Genomic DNA, 19,992 nt, shown 5'->3' on the forward strand with positions numbered 1-19,992 from the left:
TAAAGCACTGAAGTTTGCTTGAATGTATTGACTGATTCTGTGCAAAGGATTGAAGATTACTGGAAAAAATAGCCTTGGAAATGTGGACAGTGGAAGATTGAAAGCACATTACACACACTTGTGCATAGATTAGGTTGTGTAAATAACTTAGTGTCGATATGTTAAGTGTTGATCTTGTTCTATACTCAGAATTAAATTAATTTTAAGGAACCATTGCTTTGGTGTATTTCTATTGATGTGGGGTTCACTGAACTCTTAACAAGAGATGTTGGTGTTCCTTCTTCATGGTTGCCTCTATGTGCACTATGTCCTTCGTTACTTGGACTACCAGGAATCTGAAGGTAATAACCTTCTCCACTGCTGTCCTATCAATAAAGACAGGTGAATGGACCTTTGGCCTCCCCTTCCCAAGTCCACAATATGCTCCTCTCCAAGTCAAGTGCCAACCTGATGTGGAAAGTTATTGCCGTTCCTTCCTTCCTGGGTTCGTGGGTTAGACCTGAAGTTTTGGTGCTGTGGAAGTACCTTGAGAAAAGCGACTGTGCAGTTCAAAAACTATCTATGCCAGCAATCCTCAGCTCCTGAAAAATGAATATATAGAACTAAAATGTACATAAAAGATTTATTTTTTTGAAATGCAGACATTTAAACATCAGAGCTAAATATCTATAATATCAATATAGCCAAAATCCAAAAATCATGTGGTCACAAATCAAGAAATCTTTATTGTTTTATGGCGTCCACCAACTAGGAAGAGTGCAGTAAATGCTTGTAACTTTTACTGTGAACAACCAGAAGAAAATTGATGCTTAAAGCATGTACATGAAATGTGTGGTAAAGGTTAAACTATAAGTAACACATGAGTAAATCTGAAATTGGAATACAATTGCAGTAAGTAATGAGGACCTCAAATTGTTGAAGTTTCAGTGCTATAAAAATATATAATGTTTCTATAGAATAACATGAAAATGATTTGTCCAGTCTATAAGAATTCTTGGGAGTTTTAATTTCCTTTTGTAGAAATTGGGATCAAAACTTGTTGCTGAATATTTTTTGGTTGGTGCATGAAGATGTTGGTTTCTCTCTTATTATGTTGTTTACATCAACTAAATGCAAATACTTGAAGTTGGAGAGATGCAGCATGGAAATAGGCCCTTTGGCCCACTGAGTCCACACCATCTTTCTTGCACGCTCTCATTTTTACACTGATTTCAACTTGATTATTCTCCCCATATTCTTATCAATGTTCCATCCTAGATTCTACCATTTATAGCCTCCTGTTTTTATGATGAGGAAGGAAACAGGAGTACCGGAGGAAAGCAACCCAATTATTTGGGAACATAAATTCCCAAACCCACCTGGGCTGCTGCAGCTGAGTAGCAGTTCAGTAAGTTGTGCCACTGTGTTGCTCTTGTAGGGTGTTGTATGTTTAAAAATGAAGCAGTAAATATGAATTTGGGTGTTTTCTCACATAGAAGTGTTTTTGTTAATCAAAGCAGCTGTGATAATGTGCATTGATGAAGGGCACAAGCCTGAAACATTGGTTATGTATCTTTATATTTGCTATATAAATTACACTGACCTACTGTGTTTCTCCAGCATTGTTTTACTTCAACCATGTTATCTACAGACTTTTGTTTTTTTTTATTGCTGTTAATATGCAGCTATCCTTGTTTCAAGTCGTGATACTATACATTTTAATGCATTTTAGCCATATTCTAATCTGGTTTAAGTGATCAGTTTTTAAGTAAGCATTTGAATTTTTGCTTGGATCTTCAGTTCAGATGTGAGAACTCATTTTCATCAATATGTTTTTGTTCCACATGTGGTTTTAATGGAAAGTATTCATGTATAGTGCTATTTTTCCTGTGCTCTTGGGAAAATGTTGGAACTATTAAATGTCCCCTCCATAATCAAAATGCACAAATTAACAAATATCTAACCATTTAAAATTATTCATGAAGTGATGTTACACTGAGGCACAGTTGCTGCATTTCTAAAGTTATAAGGAGTAGACACTTGAATGATTTCTTGTGCCCATGGATGACAACACCAGATGCTGTCGAAATTCAAGTAAGATGATACTGTAACAGCAATCCTGTTCACGTTTTTTAATCATTTCATGCTTTTTGACATAAAACAAATGAACTAATCAATTTCTGAGTCCACAATTGTATTACTAAGAGGTGGATTATATTCATCATCCCGAAAAATCGTTTTAACTCTTACCTTTTATACTCCATTTCTCTTAGCTTCACTGTTGCATATGCTGTCAGCATCTAATGCTAATTATATAACATCTAATCTACAGATTAGACCATTATCTGTTCCGTTGCATGTTCTGGAAGATCGCGAGGAATGAAACAAATGCTGCGGACTAGCATCTTGTTATTATCTTTCTGGTTCTTAGAATATTCCTATTTTTGCTTTAATCTAATTTTTTGACATTCTTGATCATATCTCCAGAAGGAATAGCACAAGCTGTATTTGTACATTTTTATCCTTAATCCTATTTTAATGATGCAGTGTTTATTTCTGACATTTTTATTCTTACCATGACTTTATTAAGCTCTGTACTTGCCCAATTCTCCCTTCCAATTCAAGCCTAATATTTTTAAAAATGCAAGTACACCAGTCGAGTGATAGAGGGAGCTGTTGTATAAATTAAAATTGAAAAATAAAATACAGTTGGAGGAATAAGAAATGCAATTAAACCGAGAAAAGTTTTGATGAGTCTTCACTTTCAACATTAACATTTTCACATTCCACAGGTGCCATCTGACTTAATGATAAGGGTTCTTATTTAATTAATATTGAACAGATGACCATGCGAAAGACTGTTTGATGCAATAAGTGAATACCAAATAAGAATGGAAGTGTTAATAGCTCAGTTAATTGAGGAGATGTGTTGATTTCATTAAAAACTTGCTGCAGTACAATTCAGTAAAATTCAGGAACCTGATTTGTGTGTGACCTCAAGATGAACAAACTCCATAATGTTATGAAGTTCAGAGTCAGGCATGTATGCATATATATGTTTTTACAAATAGCTGAACTGGGTACCTCTCTCCACTTTGGTAATTACTCTTTCTTCTTGGTTTTTGTGTGTCTTTTTTTATTTGTTACAATACTGTGGAGGAAAGGGTACCAAATTGAGGGTTTTTTTAATACTTTTTCCAATTTGTCGACAAAATAAACGAATGGAGATCTATAAAAATGGAATTCATTACTCGGTGATAGCCTATAAAATTCTTGTTTAGCAATCTTACAACGAAAGACCATATATGTGAAGGAGTTACTTTGGAATGGAAAGTAGGGTCAGTAATACAGATATAGACAAGTAATTCAATTGTTCCCTCAGAGGTATGATGATTGACAATTATAGTTAAATCCATTACCACTCCCTTTACCATATTTTAAATAATATTGAAGCATTTGAACTAAATTGTACATCAATCTTGTTCTGTTACTGTAAGGACATTAGAAGTGGGAGTAGGATGTAGTGTTCCTATAGCCTGCTCCATCATTCAATAATATTACAGCAAATTTGATTATGACCTCAACTTCACTTGCCTGATTCCCATGGTTGTAAATTCTTTTATAGTACAGAAATGTGCATCTCGGGCTGGAATATTACTTGATGATTCATTATATATTATCTTGGCTGGAGAATTCCAATGATTTACAACTGTGTGAAAGAACTAAAAAGTTCTTCTTCCTCTTAAGTGAGTGATTCACTTAGCCTGAGACCAAGTCTCCTAATTTTGGACTCCTACGCAAAAGGATATGTCCTCTTAGCATCTGCTTTGACTGAGAGATATGCAGCCAAACGGGATCAAGGGGAAAGCACTCCAATGGTGTCCTACCTTGTGCAAAGAAAGAGTTGAGTTATTGGAGCTCAGTCAGAATGTCACTGCAGGAATTCCTCAGTGCAGTGTTGTAGACCAAGTCATATTTAGCATTTTCCCTGCCTTCCATCATCATTTTTTGAATTGAAGATCTGCATTAATAATGTGCATCTCAATTCCCTTTGTAACTTCTACAGCAAAACCTTGAAAATAAATACAAGGATAGGCAAGAAGGCGGGGACGGGGTACTGAACTTTAAGATCAGCCATGGCGGAGCAGGCTCGAAGGGTCGAATGACCTACTCCTGCTCCTATCTTCTATGTTTCTATCTTCTAGGCTGAAAAATAGTAAGTAAAATTCATACAACTAACGTACTGAAAATTAACCATCTCCAACAAGAGTATCTTACCGATCAATTTCCTAAAGGTCAATACAGAACAAAAACTCGTGGGCTACCCATATAAATATCACAATTGTATGAGTAGGTCAGAGACTGGCAACTTAGTGAGTGGTCTCCCCAAAGTCTTTTCAGCATCATTAAATAATCAAGATGCTCCAGACCAGTTGTGAAGGAGGTTAAAACCTGGTCAGCAGGAGCCATCCATGCACTTCAGAACTGCTTTGAGCATATGACTGGCACATTTTCAGGGAAGCAATGAATGATGACTGCATCAACCTGGAAGAGTATACGGCATCAGTGACCAGCTACATCAGTAAGTGTACTGACAGCATCACTGTGCCCAAGACCACTATCACTCACTCTAATCAGAAGCCATGGTGACTGCGGAGGTGCACGTACTGCTGAGGAGCTGAAACTCCCTTCAGACAAGGGAGGCTCTCACAACTATTGTGAGAGCCAAGCTGTCTAAGGCCATTAGGGAGGCAAAGTGTTCACAGACCCAACAAATTCATAGTCACTTTCAGGACCGCAACAATAAGTGACGCATGTGGAAGGGCATTCAAGACTACACCAACCACAAGACTACACCATCTGTCTGTGCTGGTGATGCCTCCCTCCCAGATGCGCTGAACAACTTCTACACACGTTTTGAGGTGAAAAATGAAGAAAACAACCTCTCGTCCAAATGATCAGGTGCTGTGGCTCACAGTGGCCGACGTGAGGGGAATGTTAGGCAAGGTCAACCCACGGGAAGCTGCTGAACTGGATAACATTCCTGGCAGAGTGCTCACGGGACGCGCGGCTCAGCTGACAGATGTTCTCACCGACATCTTTACCATCTCCCAGAGCAGCACCTTGGTTCCAACGTGCTTCAAAGCTGCCACCATCGTCTCCGTCCCAAAGAAGTTGTCAATCACGCTCACATCTACCATCGTGAAGTGCTTCGAGAGGCTCGTTATGGGGAAATTCAAGCTCTTGCTGTCCCCCTCACTGGACCCCATGCAGCTTGCACATTGATCCAACTGCTCTATGAAAAATACCATGGCCACCACCCTCCATCTCGTCCTCGCCCACCTGGAAAATAAGGACGTGCATATTCGAATCCTGTTTATTAACTTCAGTTCATCATTCAACACAATCGTACCTCCTTACCTGATAGGGATTTTGAGCTTGCTGGACCCAAACACCTCCCTCTGCACTTGGATTCTTGACTTCCTGACGGGGAGACCTTGGGCAGTATGAATCGAAAATAGTACTTCTAAGACCATTACGATGAGCACGGGGGGCCCCGAGGACTATGTGCTTAGTCTAGTGCTGTTCACTCTGCTGACCCATAACCGCTCGAACCACAGCGTCAAGTTCACAGACGATACGGCCGTGGTAGGCCTCATCAGCAAGAACGTTGAGGTAGCATACAGAGATGAGGTGCAGTTGCTAACGGACTGGTGCAGAGCTAGCAGCCAGTATCTGAATGTTAATAAAACAAGAGGTGGTTGTTGACTTCAGGAGGGCCCAGGGGGAACTATGATCCACTGACCATTGAGGTCATCAAGAGTACCAAGTTTCTTGGCTAGAGAGCCAAGAAAGCCCAGCAGTGCTTCTCCCACCTCACTAGCTTCTACAGAGGACGTATTGAGAGCATTCTGAGCAATTGCATCACCACCAGGTTTGGAAACCGTACCACTTTAGAGCCTGCAGAGGATAATGAGAGTTAGTGGAGAAGATTATTGGGGTCTTTCTTCCTACTGTGATGGCCATGTGCAACACACGATGCATGCAAAAGGCAAATAACATTATGAAGGACTTCTAATGCCCTTCTAATGTCCTTCATAATGTTATTTGCCTTTTGCATGCATCGTGTGTTGCACATGGCCATCATAGTAGGAAGAAAGACCACGTGACCAGATTGTGCAACAGTTTTTTTTCCCCCCAATTCCTAGAAAGTGTGTACAGGTACACAATCCTTTATCCAGACATCGAAGATACGGAAAGCTCCAAAAACCGGCAAGTGGGGAGAGAGACTGGCAGTGCAAGTCAGACCGGCTTCAATCTGGCTTTCCGAAATCCGGAAACATCTGAAATTCGGAACGCACTGTCCTCAAGGGTTCTGGATAAAGGATTGTGTACCTGTACTAGTATATCATGGATTTCTATTGTATTATGGCAATATTGAACTCCTATTTGTGCAAATCTGCTCCAAGGTCCTGGAAAACACTGTCTTGTCTTTACTGTGCATTGTTTTAATAGTTGTGGTATGAACGACAAATAAAGGTGACTTGACTTGATTTGATGAGGCGAGGCGAGGCTCAAATTGACTTGACCCCATCTCGCATGAAGCAATGTACTTAATTTGCACCCCATCCACCTAAATATGATCTGCTGGAGGAACTGAGCAGTTCAAGCAGCATCAGTGGGACAAAAAATAGTCAGTAATTCTGTCTAAAACCCTTTTTTTTTTTAAAAATTCAATCATTCTTTATCTTCACTGAAGCAGCTTGACCCACTGAGTTCCTCCAGATTTCAGTATCTGCATTCCCCAGAATGCACCCTATCCACTACAACGCTCATGGCTACAGTCTGATTTATTCATCACTGCTGCACAATGACTACAGGATTATCCTGTAGTTCACTTGCCCAAGTTGTACTGATGGCATATCCCAAATTTTTAATCTCCACCACAAAGGAAGACAAGGCAGCAAATCCATGGGAACCTCAACACTTGCAGGTTCTTCACCTTGACATATCAATCACCCTTGCCTGCAAATATTGTCACTGGGTCCAGATCCTGAACTTTTTTTCCCAGTAGCATTGTGGTTCTACAGTCCCTAAAAGGACGAGAGAGATTCAGTAAGATGTTTCACCATTCCACCTCAGGCAATTCAAGTGGCTGAGTCGAGGCAGGTAGGTTCAGACTTGCCCTCTACCTTGTCCAAACAGGTTTCAGTATTCTGTAACTTGGAATAAATGACTCAGGGCCTTTTTTTTTTTTGAGATTTAAAATGGGAACCGCATCAGACGGATGGAGTTACAGATTTTATAAACTACTGTATTCAAACTTGAGAGCCTAACCTGTGGAGTTTCCAGCATTTTTTCATTTTGTTTCAGACTTTAATCATTGACGGTGTTTGATTAATTTTAAATATTAATTTTGATTAATTTTTAATGTGATATTTATTGTCTCAAGATGGGCTACAAAAACAAAACCCTGTCAACCATCCCAATGTGAATTGAATCACCCACCTTGATTTCCACCTGTGCTATCCACTTTATCCTGGAACATAATTCTATACTTATCGTATAGAGACAACACCATCATTAATTGGGCAGAGGGCTCTTGTTTGTTTTTCTTTCCCCTCACCTTTTTATTTAGATACCAGCCTGATTTTTGGCTTACCTGAAGGGCTCAGGTTGGAAATGTTGACTGCTTGTACTTTAAATGGAAGCTGTGTGACCTTCTGAGGTTCTCCAGCATTTTTGTGCATGACACTAGACCCAAGTAGCGGCAGATTTTTTTTTTTTGTTCACTTTCACACAGTGACCACCCAATGTGCACACAGTACCAGAGGTTGGGATTGAAACCAGATCACTGGCACTGTGAGGCAGTATATCCACTTGTTGCACCACTGTGCCACCCTTGCTGAGTCATATTGATTTAAGGTTTAGCCTATTTTTAAAAATATTTGTGTGCCAGGCAAAACTTTTCTAGTTCATGGAAAATGTTTAATGTTGGCAAGGACAGCATTTAATTGTCCACGAAAAAAGTATTGTTGATTCACTGCCTTGAACTGCTGTTGTCCTTCTGTTGAAGATACTCCCACAATGCTGTGGTTCAGGATTTACACTTGCCAATTATAAAGGTTGAGCAATAGCTTTCTCAACCTGACTAGTGCAAAACCTGGAGGTGAAACTGCCATTCATGGTGTTTCCATGATTCTGCTCCTCTTTTTGGTAGAAGAGGACACAGATTGGAAAGTGCTGCCTGACAAACAGCAATAGTTCCAACCACTAATCCCTAGGATTTACAGGTTGATAGGCTAGTAAATGACCTGTAGTTTGAGAGGTAGAATCTGGGGAGGAGTTGATGAGAAAGTAGGAAGCCTTTTAAAAATAAAAATTTTTAAAAAGTGATTGATGGTCAGTACATTTGTGGCCTGAAAGACCTTTTTTTCATGTTGTGCCTCGACAAGTTTGTTACCCTGCGACCTATCCTCTTGTTTGCCTTTTAAAACCCACCCCAATTCTCACACACCCATGACACTTTAGGCCCTAAAGTTTAGGGTAATTTACAGTCACTGTTTAGCCTACCAGCCAGGATGCAAGGTGTAGGAGAAGGCCAGAGCACCTGATGGTCACAGGGAGATCATACAAATTCCACACAGAACTGCTGCATCACTTTTTTTTAAAAAGCCTTATTTGCAGGATTATGGGAAGAGGGACCAGTTAGAGTTCTAATGTAAACCAGAGGGTGAATTGGATCCTTCTGTGCTGTAAACATTCTGATGATTTTTTTTTAAATAGCAAGTTCCTTTCAGAATGATGCTAACGTTTTTAGGAACTTGCAACCTGACCTTTAGAAAATGCAGTATCTACAATAAAATGCTCACTTAAAGGTAAAGAAACTAAATGTGACATTTCTACATTTGCAGATTATTTTCAAGCTGGTATGAATTGAGGACACAAAGTACATAATAAAGAATTTTAAATTGGGTAAGTGGGCCAAGTATATGGCTGATACAGTTTATCATGGATTAATATGAAGTTATCAACTTTAATTCTAAAATGAGATCATTATCTACATGACAATAGATTGGCAAAAGAGAAGACGCATCAATACTTGGGAATATTTGTCAGGATTGGACCAGGGTTTCCATTTGGATAATATAAGCCCTCTCTTTGCTACATAAATGAGGGAAGCTGACTGAGATTATCTCTCCATTCTCCTTGCAACTTAAAACCAAAACCAAACTTCTTTGCATTTCTGACAAAATGATTTGACCTAAAGCACTGGCTCTTTCTCCTTCTGGTTTGCAAATTGTTTCCAGTATGTGTTGGAAAAGTTCAAAAGATCCCATACCAATTTCCCAGTAGTCACTAATCATCCCAGAAATGATTGCCAGAGATTTATATAATTTGTACTTAAAATATATTAAAATTAAGCTAATGTCTTGGTATATAACCTCGAGTGTAATTTGGCTTCTCGAACTTATTCTGTGGCTCTTCAGTCTTGTGCTCTTTTTGTCTTATCTCCAGTTTATTCATGTCATGCAGATTTAGCCACATCAAGCAATTGATGGCTATCAGTGCTTCTTTCAGTCATACTGGTTCCTTTCAAAAGAGCCATGGTCCTTCATTGACTTCTTCTGCATTTTTAAAAAACCATAAGAATTAGATTTGAGAGTTAGGAAATGTTCCTAGATTTTTTTAAAAGATTATTAATAATTTTATTAGAATGTGTAGTGTTACTGATTACAAACAAACTGCATGGAAATTAGCTGCTGTGAAAATAGGAAAAAATTCCATCGGTTTGGTGAGCAAATCAAAGTGTTTGTAGGATTATTTTAAATATGTTCAAAATGTAATTGTATACTCCACTTCGGATTGAGGTTTCTTGTCTATCTAGGATGAAGCGAAAAGTTGGCAGAAAAATGAAAACTTGAATGAGAATTGTGATGGATTTCTGTATTAATATCATCTGTAATTATGATGCTATCAGTTTATCTTTGAACATTGTAGATAATCAAATATGGATGCTGCAAATGTTTGTCCACACGAGGGTTTTCGAGAAAAGAAAACCCTTAAAGTAAGTGACCACCTATAATGGAAAACATTACTAGGAAGAAGACATCTCAAGAACCTGATCATCAAGGAAATAATTTGCAGAGCATGAATGCAGGAAGTATAGATGATCATAAATCTAATGAACTCTTCATTTCCAAAGATGCTAATAATGATCTTCCAGAATCTGAAATAAACCAGAATGTGACGTTTAACAACAACATTGAAGTGATTAAGACCTAAGTTCAAAAAATTGCCTCATGTTTGAATAACAGAAAAACGCCTTGGGAGTCTAGGGTTAAAATGTCAAAAACTTTCGAAACAATGGTCACTTTGAAACTAAAACACATCTTCAGAAAGAGCATCAGAGTGGTAGCTTTCTGAAAAGCATTACAAATTTATCCTCTGAAACTGATGATCGAAACAAAGCTGCTTCAGATGATAGCGCTATTCGTACTATCTTCATGAGTATTAAGAGAGGATTTCAACAGAGGTAAAAACCAATTCTCCCAAGGTTCCTGAACTTCTGAATCAGGAAAATCATTTAAAATCCATTAGTTCAGATAAGACTTGGAATATTGAACCACTCCTTCACCGTGTTGATGCTGAAGATAAATTTATTTCTTCAGACTCTAATGACAAAACCAGTAATATGAAGAAATTAAAGCTTTCATCTGTTCCTATTTTTAGAAAATATGTCCATTGAGACACAAGAGAACAGGACGTATAGTATGCAGTCATCACCATTTAATTTTACTCAAAATATAAATGGCAAATGCAATAGAAGTGTACACACTGAAAGTCAAAGTACCAATGTTTCAAAGAACCGCAATGAAGAGAAATCTGATGAATCCAAATTTCTCAATGATGACCAAGGTGATGTTGAATGCCCTCCAGTGATACGAAAAGAGAGGAAAGGCTCTGGTAAGTAAACTGGATTCTTGTATGTCTGCAGCTAGTACTGTTATGCACATTTGAATAATTTGGTAAATCAAAGAATATCTAACTTTATTACCTGGAGGGACTTTGATTATAAATATGATGCAGTACTGAATTTGTAGTACAGGTATATTTGCTTTCAAATATTCCTGGATTTTTGTTTTATTTGATTGAACAGCCTCCTAAAGAATATCTAGTTGTGGGTGGAAAGGGGACAATTTATAGGATGTCACACATAGCAATTGTGGTCATATTTAACTTGTTGTTCACGTAATAAGTTAAACATAAAAATTATAGTTTATTTCTGTTGTTAGTTGATTGTCTTAAAGATGGAAGTAAAGCAAAAACAAATTAAGTTACCTTGAAGGAAACTTATCCAAACTATAACAGTACGTCAGAAATGGTCTTATCAGATCTTAAACCAGAAAATATAAAATTTATGTGCTCCATTTAGTTATTTTGTATTCGACTACAATTTAGTGAAGTGTACATTGAATGTTGACAATAGAGAATTGCAAAACCTAAAATAACTAATTTTTTTTTGAGGAAAATACTGTGCTTATTTTCTATATCTATATAATCTTGTATAAAACCACAAGGTCAAATTCTAAGAAAGAGGATCCATTCAAGAAGAAAAGGAAAAAATAAACAGAAGAAAATCAAAACCTCACAAGATGAAAAAAGTGACCTTCCCTGCTTAAGTTATGAAACTACCAAGAAGATATCCTGGGAGGAGGTGATCTTAGTTTTAATTTTATTTTGAATATTAAGGAGATATGAATTTAAGAGAAATTAATGTTGAAAGTAATAAATTGTTAGATTGCCATTATATTTCTTCTAAGTTGCTTTCAAAGCGTCCATTTGAAGATGGATTCCTGTAGAGTTTTATAAGAAATTTAAGGATCTTTTAATATCTCATTCATGGAGGTGTTAAATCAAGCTATGAAGGTACATTTTCTACCAGAAATTCGACCAATTTTCAATTGCAATACTAGATAGAGATTTAATGAGACCAATATCTTGTAGATCAATTTCATTATTAAATGTTGATTATAAAAATAGTAGCTAAAATTTTAGCAAATAGATTGGCAAAGTATTTACCAAAATTAATACATATGGATCAAACTGGATTTATTAAGGATCGTAAATTCCAGATAATGCCGTGAGATTGATTAGTTTAATACATTTAGTTCAAAAGAGGGAATCTCTTGAGTGTAACAGTGGCTTTAGATGCTAAAAAGGCATTTGATAGATTAGAATGTGATTTCCTCTTTAAAGTTTTGGAAAAATGTAAATTAGGATCAATGTTTATAGATTGGGTTAAAATGTTATATGAAACCTAGTGCAAAAGTAGTGACTGTTGGTCAGGTTTCAACATCTTTTGATTTAACTAGATCAAGCAGACAAGGTTGTCCATTATCACCAGCTTTATTTGTTTTAGCCATAACACCTTTGGCTGAATTAATAAGATTGTGGGTATTAGGGTGGATCAGGAAAAACATAAAATAAATCAAAATGTCATCTGCAAATAAATTTATTGAACAGATCCTTTAAATTCTTTACAACAACAAAGTCAAAATAAAAGAATATGGAGAAATTAATTGGGATAAAAGTGAAATTATGCCTTTAGTTAATGGGATTATGCAAAATGTAAAAAAGTAATTGAATTTCGATGGCCAGATGTTGGAATATAATATTTAGGTATTTGTGTGCAACCAGATTTAACAAAGTTGTTTAATTTGAATTATCTATCTTTATTAAAGAAAATTAAAGAAAATTTGGCAAGATGGAATATGTTACCCATTACTTTAATAGGTAGAGTAAATTCTGTTAAGATGGATGTTTTCCTCAAATACAATATTTATTTCAATAGATTCCAATTGCAATTCCTCAAAATTTCTTTACAGAATTAAACACTTGTGTTAGAAATTTTTTATGGAAAGGGAAAATGGCAGAGTTTCTTTGGAAAAATTAATGTGGAAATATGATTTAGGAGGTTTACAGCTCGACACTTTTTAAAAATTATTATAAAACACCCCAGTTGAGATTTAATAATGTATGATTTAAATAAAGTTCCAGCATGGGTGAATATAGAACTTAATAAAATAGGTAAGATAAATCCACGAGAATTTATTTATAAATGGAATACAAGATTGTTAATAGTGAATAGAAAAACACCCATACTGAAACATTTAATTGAACTTTGGAATAAGATTGATTGGAGGAGGAGGAAGAGGAAGAACACCTTTATGGAGGAGTCAGGTAGAGCCCTCTCCAGAGAAAGTTGAAAAAGTGACAGAAAAGGAAAACTTTGAAATAAAACATAAAAGTCGTTAAACAGTCCAAGGAAAGCCTGAAGATGGCTCCAAAGAAAGAAAAACCTACAGCGATAAGTCAGGAAGAAACTGTGGCCGCGCACAGTCTAATGGTGAACCGACCCCACTTGTATCACCATGTGGCGGGGCAGCCATTAGAAGATGGCATCATCGGGGGTTTCTTCTTGATTCCAGTGCGTGCCCTGGGCAGTGATTATGACGTCACAATGCACCAGGTGACTGAGCTCATGCTGCCCTTAAAGGGGAATGCTGAATTTGAATAAAAACAGTCGTTAACAGCCATTGGTATGGTGGCAGTGATTTACTTCAGCTCATCAGAGCGCCACAAAACAAAGAAATCGCCCGACAACAAAGGAGGCCTTACCGGAGTTCGCGAGGCGAGAGTTCTCCCAAAGATGACGGCCCAAAGCTGGTAAGCGGGCAGCTCGGGGGCAACGTTGCGCTCAGTAGGATCAAGTGATGGTTCATGGAGTCAGAAAGAGAAATGCCAGCGCGCATGCATGACTCCTCGCGCACGCCCAGTATACATTCTAAAAGAGACACCGATGAGTGCGGATGTCGGCAGCAGGTTGCTGCTAATACAACGGGAGAAATTATGATAGAAACGGGCTCATTATTGAGTGAAGACGTGGACGAAGAAAGAGAAGCTTTTGAAAAAGCTAAACAACAACAGGAAAAAATGCAGGGTAAAAGGCAAATCCAGTTGGTGGATAAAAAATACTTTGAACAAATAAGAACTTTAATGGAAACAATGATGTCCAATTTTAAAGCTATTATAACAAGGAACAGATGTAAAAATTCAAAGAATGGAAAATGTAATGACAGAAATGAAAAAGCAATGTGAAGAAGTGGAAAACAGTGACAGGTTTGGAAACGGAGGTGACTGAATTTAAAAAAAATAATAATTGGAAGCTAGGGGCAAAGAGATTATGAAGTCACATGACCTATTGACCCAGAAAATTGACATTAGTGGACCTGAAAGATGAAGGTGCAGATGTGAAAGGATTTTTTAAACAATGGATCATATAGTAAAAAAAATTAAGAACATTGAAAATGTAGCTTTAGAGGAAGAGAGATGGAGAGTTTGAGGAGGTGCCACTTCCAGGGACGAGTATTTGAGCATACTCCATGAATTCCCCACCATCCTACAACCACGATTCAGCACCACCTTACCCCAGCATGGGGTATACCACCATATCTCCACGCAGGACCCCCCGCTGCATGCCAAACCCAGACGATTTCCACCCAAGGAGCTGCAGCTGGCAAAGAACTGTTTTCCCGACTGCAAGAGTTGGGGATTGTCCGTCACTCAGACAGCGCCTGGGCATCCCCTCTCCACATGGTCCCAAATCCTCCGAGGGATGGAGACCCTGTGGTGAGTACCAGCATTTGAACGACGCGACCAGGTTCCTGGTTCCCTACATTCAAGACTTCTCAGCCAATCTCCCCGGCACACAAGTCTTCTCCAAGGTCGATTTGGTGCAGGGGTATCATCAGAGCCCGGTCCACCCCGAGGACATCGGCAAGATGGCAATCATCACCCCCTTTGGCCTCTTTGAATTCCTGCGTATGTCTTAACGGGCTCAAGAACGCAGCCCAGGCTTCTCAGTGCCTCATGGACGCAGTGGGTAGGGACTTGGACTTTGTGTTTAGTTACCTGGACGATATCCTTATTGCCAGCCACAACCACGAAGAGCACAAGTCCCACTTCTGTACCCTGTTTGTCCGACTGGTGGTGTTTGGCTTCACGGTCAAAGTGGCCAAGTGCCAGTTCGGCACAGACGCTGCAGTTCCTGGGGCACCATCTCGGCAGCAGGTGCTGCCCCGGTGCCAGAGAAGGTCGCGGCCGTCCAGCGGTTCCCCAAGTCATCCACCCTCAAGGGCCTACAGGAGTTCGTGGGGATGGTGAATTTTTATCATCGGTTCATCCCCGGCGCCGCCCGCACCACGCGATCGCTGTTCACGCCGATTGCCGCTAAGGAGAAATTCTTGACCTGGTTGGAGGAGGCCCTTGCCAACGCAACTCTATTGGTCAACCCATGCCCGGAGACACACACGACGCTCTCAGTGGAGGCCTCAGCCAAGGCAGTAGGGGGCGTACTTGAGCAGTGGTTCAGCGGATAGTGGCGCCTGCTGGCCATCTTTAGCAAACAGTTCCTGGCGCTGTACCTGGCCTTCTGGCACTTTCAATACTTTCTGGAGGGCAGGCCCTGCACTGTGTTCACAGACTATAAGCCTCTCACGCAGGCACTCGTGATGGCCAAAGATCCGTGGTCGGCTCGTCAGCAATGCCGCCTCTCCTACATGTCAGAATTCACCACCAACATCTGGCACAGGGCAGGTAAAGACAATGTTGTGGTGGATGTGCTCTCTCGTCCGGTGACCAATGCTCTCGCCCCCCCGGCCTTGACTACACACAATTGACACAGGCCTAGAAACAGGACACCGAGACGCAGGCTCTCCAGACCGCCATCTCTGGCCTTGAGCTCCAGGATATTCAGTTGCCCAACAGCCCGGACACGCTGCTCTGCAACGGCTCCACCAGCTCGCTGCGCCCAGTAGTCCCACCACAGTGGGTTTTCAGCTTATTCCATGACCGAGCCCACCCCTCGGTGAAGACCGGTGTGAATGGTGGAAAAGTGGTTTGTGTGGCAAAAAGATGGCTGAGGTGGTGAGGAACTGCACCAGGTGCCAAGCCTCCGAGGACCACCGGCATACGCAGGCCCCAATCCAGCAATTCGACCCGGTAATGCGGAGATTTCAGCACATCCGCATTGACATCATAGGCCCCCTGCCGGTGTCCAGAGAGGCATGCTACCTTCTCACAATAGTTGACCAGACCACGAGATGGCTGGAGGCTGTTCCCATCAAAGAGGCTTCCGCAGAGACGTGTGCCAGGAACCTAGTCAGCCATTGGATCACTAGGTTCAGAGTCCTAGCGCACATCACAAGTGACAGAGGCACCCAGTTCACCTCCGCGTTCTGGGCTCAGCTGGTGAACCTCCTGGGAGTTAAACTCCACCACATCACAGCCTACAACCCGTAAGCAAATGATTTGGTGGAGAGGTTTCATCATCATCTGAAATCTGCCCTCATGGCTCGCCTCACCGCCCAGGCTGGGCAGACGACCTGCCTTGGGTCCTCCTCGGCATCAGAACAGCACCCAAGGATGACCTACAGGCATCTCCTGCGGAACTGGTCTATGGCGCGCCGCTCTCGCTGCCTGGTGAGTTCTTCGCCCCCAAGCCTAATGTCGCATCCGAGCCTGCGAAACCTTTGGCGGATCTCCATAAGAAGCTATCCTCGCTAGCCTCCTGCCTCCCTTGCATCACAGCATCCGGCCATCACATCGTCCTAAAGAGCTGGACTCAGCGGAATTCATATTTGTTTGGCGCGGCCCTTTGCAACGCCCGTACGAGTGTCCATGCAAGGTCCTCCAGCGGTCCGGCAGGACTTTCACTTTGGACATAGGGGGTTAAGACAAACTTTTCACTGTGGACTGTTTGAAGGCGGCGCACTTGGACCCATCCTAAGAGAAACCATTCTGGACTTTGTGGTAATTGTTTCCCAATAATTTGATTTCGTAAAATACTTAAAAGGCGTTAATTTTAGTGCACGACCAGGTGGAATGTAAAAAGGTTCCTGTTTCTTCACTGCATCGAAAACATATATCAATATATTTGAATTATGCAACTACTGTAGGGTAAGATATAGCTGATGCAAAAAAAATTGTATTGCACCAATCTATATCTTGCATTAATTGTATTGGTCATATAATCCTGACATAAATTGGAGCAGTTCTTATCACCAATACAAGTCTGGCTCCCATCTTTGTTTCGATTTGTATAACTTCCGCTTAGGGTTGCTCGATTGACGTAAAGAATACATTACAGATGTAAAGTTTCTTGCGTTCCCCTTTCAAATCAGATTCTCTATCTCACCGCACTCTGGTAATATGATGGTTGGTCCTAATTCACCTCTGATAAAAGCTCGATTGAAAGTAGGAGAAGATTGTATTATTAAGAATATTATATTTATTTTTTAACTGTTCAAGTGACATTAATTGCCCTTGCATATAACAATCTTCCACATATCTGATCCCTTTACTGGACCATGTATGTAGAATTTTATTATCCATTGATAAAGGAATTGATCGATTTTTGAGTCAAATTTGGGATTTGCAAATCCCTTCCGTGTGGTATTTCCAAGTTAATGTTTCCATGGAGACTCTGGCTAACTTGCCTTTCCGAAGAAACTTCCTAATATTCAAATTTTGCAAAAATATCCGTGGTAGAGGTATTGGAAGAGACTGAAAAAAGTAATGTATCCACGGAAATATGTTTATTTTAATTCAGTTAATTCTTCTGATCAATCATGGTCTAACTCTTGGCCACATGGCTTTTGCCATTTCTTGAAGATTTCATTTAGTGCTGTGCACACACCAAGAGGTGTAATTGGGCTTTAAATAAAAGCCAACTCCACGCACAAAATCATTAGGCTATGGAATGTCATATTACTTTTAGAATCAGACCTGCAGGAAATTTTTAAAGAACAGAGACAAAAGGAAAATTATTTGTGTTAATGTGAAAAGGATAACAAATTTAGATTTTTTTTCCTTCAATTGAATGGTAATTCCTTTTAACCATATAACCATTTACGGAGCGGAAACAGGCCATGTTGGCCTTTCGAGTCCGCACCGGTTCACTGATTTTGTGCGCCCTCTTCAGGCAATGTTACAAGGGTAAAGAACAATACTGAAAGGACTAGGCCATCACATTACAATTGATACTGCTTAATGTAACAATGTATATCTTTTGAACTTGCGAGCTTTGCTTTCATTTCCTATATTTCTAATCAAGAAACTCATTCCAATTTGTGTCATTAGATTCAAAATGTCCTTCATAGAAAGATTTCCACTGAACTTGATCACAATATTTTGGGCAAGAAGCTTGAGGAATTAACAAGACGAATTGACAACATTGACTGTACACAAAAACACGAAGAACTGGCTAAAAGCATTCAAGTAAGTTTTTTAGGATTAATTTATTTTCATGCACATGCTACACTCTTCATACGCTCTGTTCATTGCTGCAGCCGACCAAGTACTTGTGAAAACAAATATAATAGTAAACTAATTGGATTAAAGAAACAAATATATGAGATGGATGTATAGTAATCCAAGGGAAGGTTCAAGAGTTTAATAGTTGTTAGATATAAACTATTGTTGAATCTAGAGGTGCTGGTTTACAGGTTTCTCTACTACCTCTGCCCAAAGGTAGTGGAGAGAAGAGGTTGTAACCAGGGTGGGTAGGGTTCCTTCGAGGTACCTTATCTAAGCAGCGGCTCACTTGATGGTCAGAGAAGAGGAGGTGATGTTGCCGATTCACACTGATTGGGGTCTGCTGATGAGGAAGTCAAGGATCCAGTTACAGAAGGATAAACAGTTCCAGGTCCTTTAGCTTATGAATTTTGCTGGAATGACGGTGTTGAATGCGGAGTTGTAGTCTATGAACAGCCTGACACAGGTGATCTAACAAAGAATGGAGATTCACCCAGATGGCATCTACCATTGTTCTGTTAAGGTGATAAGTGAACTGAAGTAGGTGCAGGTCCTTCTTGAGATGGAAGTTGATTTGCTCCATAGCATGTCAGATAATCAGTGCCGCTGACCTGATGATTGTTGCATCACCTTGCTCTTGGGCACCAGAATGATGTATTCCAAGTTGAAGCAGGTAGGGTCCTCTGACCGCATTTGCAAGAAGCTGAAAATGTCTGCAAAAAGCTCCGTTCAGTTGGTTGGCACAGGCTATAAGGACCTGCCAGGTATTTCATCTTGTCTAGACACTTTCAGAGGGTTCTCCCACCTGAATATTCCAACAGCCGACAGCCCCTGACAGCAATATTAATTCCTAACACATGAAATGTTAGACTTATTTTTCCTAATATGCACAGTCAGGTACATCTGGACTGAAAAATTTCCTAAGTCATTGGAATGCATGCATTCGTGGCTCAGGACCTGGAATATTTTTAGTGGGGGGGTGGGGGGGGGGAGAAGATTACCTTTTAATTGGAGATACCTAGTAAAGTGTAGAGCCTGTTTATCCCTTGACAGTCAGCTTTACAGTTAACATTCAAAAATGTTCGTTCCATGAAAAAAAATTTAAGTGAATATTAGTGAATAAAAGTGAATATTAGTGTAAAAGCAGAATTTTGTAGATCAATATTTAAAGTTAAATTTAGGAGATCAACTATTTGAGAGGCTGAAATTCATATGAGAATCTAAAATACCATATCAGTAGCACAAGTCCAAATGATCTCTAAACGAATAAAGAATTAATGGTTGGTGGCATGGTTGGTTTAGTGGTTAGTGCAATGCCTTCACAGCACCAGCAATTGGAACCAGGGTTCAAATCCCACACTGTCTGTAAGGAGTTTGTACGTTCTCCCCAAGTCTTTGTGGGTTTTCCCTGGGGTGTCTGATTTCCTCACACCCTTCAAAACATACCATGTGTAGAGGTGAATTGGTGTATTTGGTCAGCGGAGGCTTGTGGCCAAAAGGGCTTGTTACCATGCTGCATGTCTAAATTTAAAGTAATAATAGAGTCTGCACATCTAAACACGTCCTGCTGCAGGGGAGGTCTTGGGCACCAATTCTTGGGCATTGTCGCAGACATCGGAAGTTCCAATTGGCAGC

At 39.9% G+C, this 19,992-nt stretch overlaps 1 protein-coding gene across 5 annotated transcripts in view; it reads left to right on the plus strand.

The window, feature by feature from the left end:
- The window catches only part of LOC138747577 (activating transcription factor 7-interacting protein 2-like), a 45,081-nt gene that overhangs the window by 6,743 nt on the left and 18,346 nt on the right, over window positions 1-19,992 (plus strand). For 4 of the 5 annotated variants that reach the window (XM_069906928.1, XM_069906930.1, XM_069906931.1 and 1 more), the window contains exons 2-5: window positions 8,895-8,955; window positions 10,714-10,947; window positions 11,562-11,698; window positions 18,184-18,321. In XM_069906928.1, the coding sequence (XP_069763029.1) occupies window positions 10,719-10,947; window positions 11,562-11,698; window positions 18,184-18,321 (504 nt within the window). In that variant the 5' untranslated portion in view covers window positions 8,895-8,955; window positions 10,714-10,718. Of the gene's footprint in view, window positions 1-8,894; window positions 8,956-10,713; window positions 10,948-11,561; window positions 11,699-16,707; window positions 16,855-18,183; window positions 18,322-19,992 lie in introns of those variants that run through there. The other variant, XM_069906932.1, reaches the window with a different exon arrangement.

Source organism: Narcine bancroftii, chromosome 12 (genome assembly GCF_036971445.1).
Source record: "Narcine bancroftii isolate sNarBan1 chromosome 12, sNarBan1.hap1, whole genome shotgun sequence".
NCBI lineage: Eukaryota > Metazoa > Chordata > Chondrichthyes > Torpediniformes > Narcinidae > Narcine > Narcine bancroftii.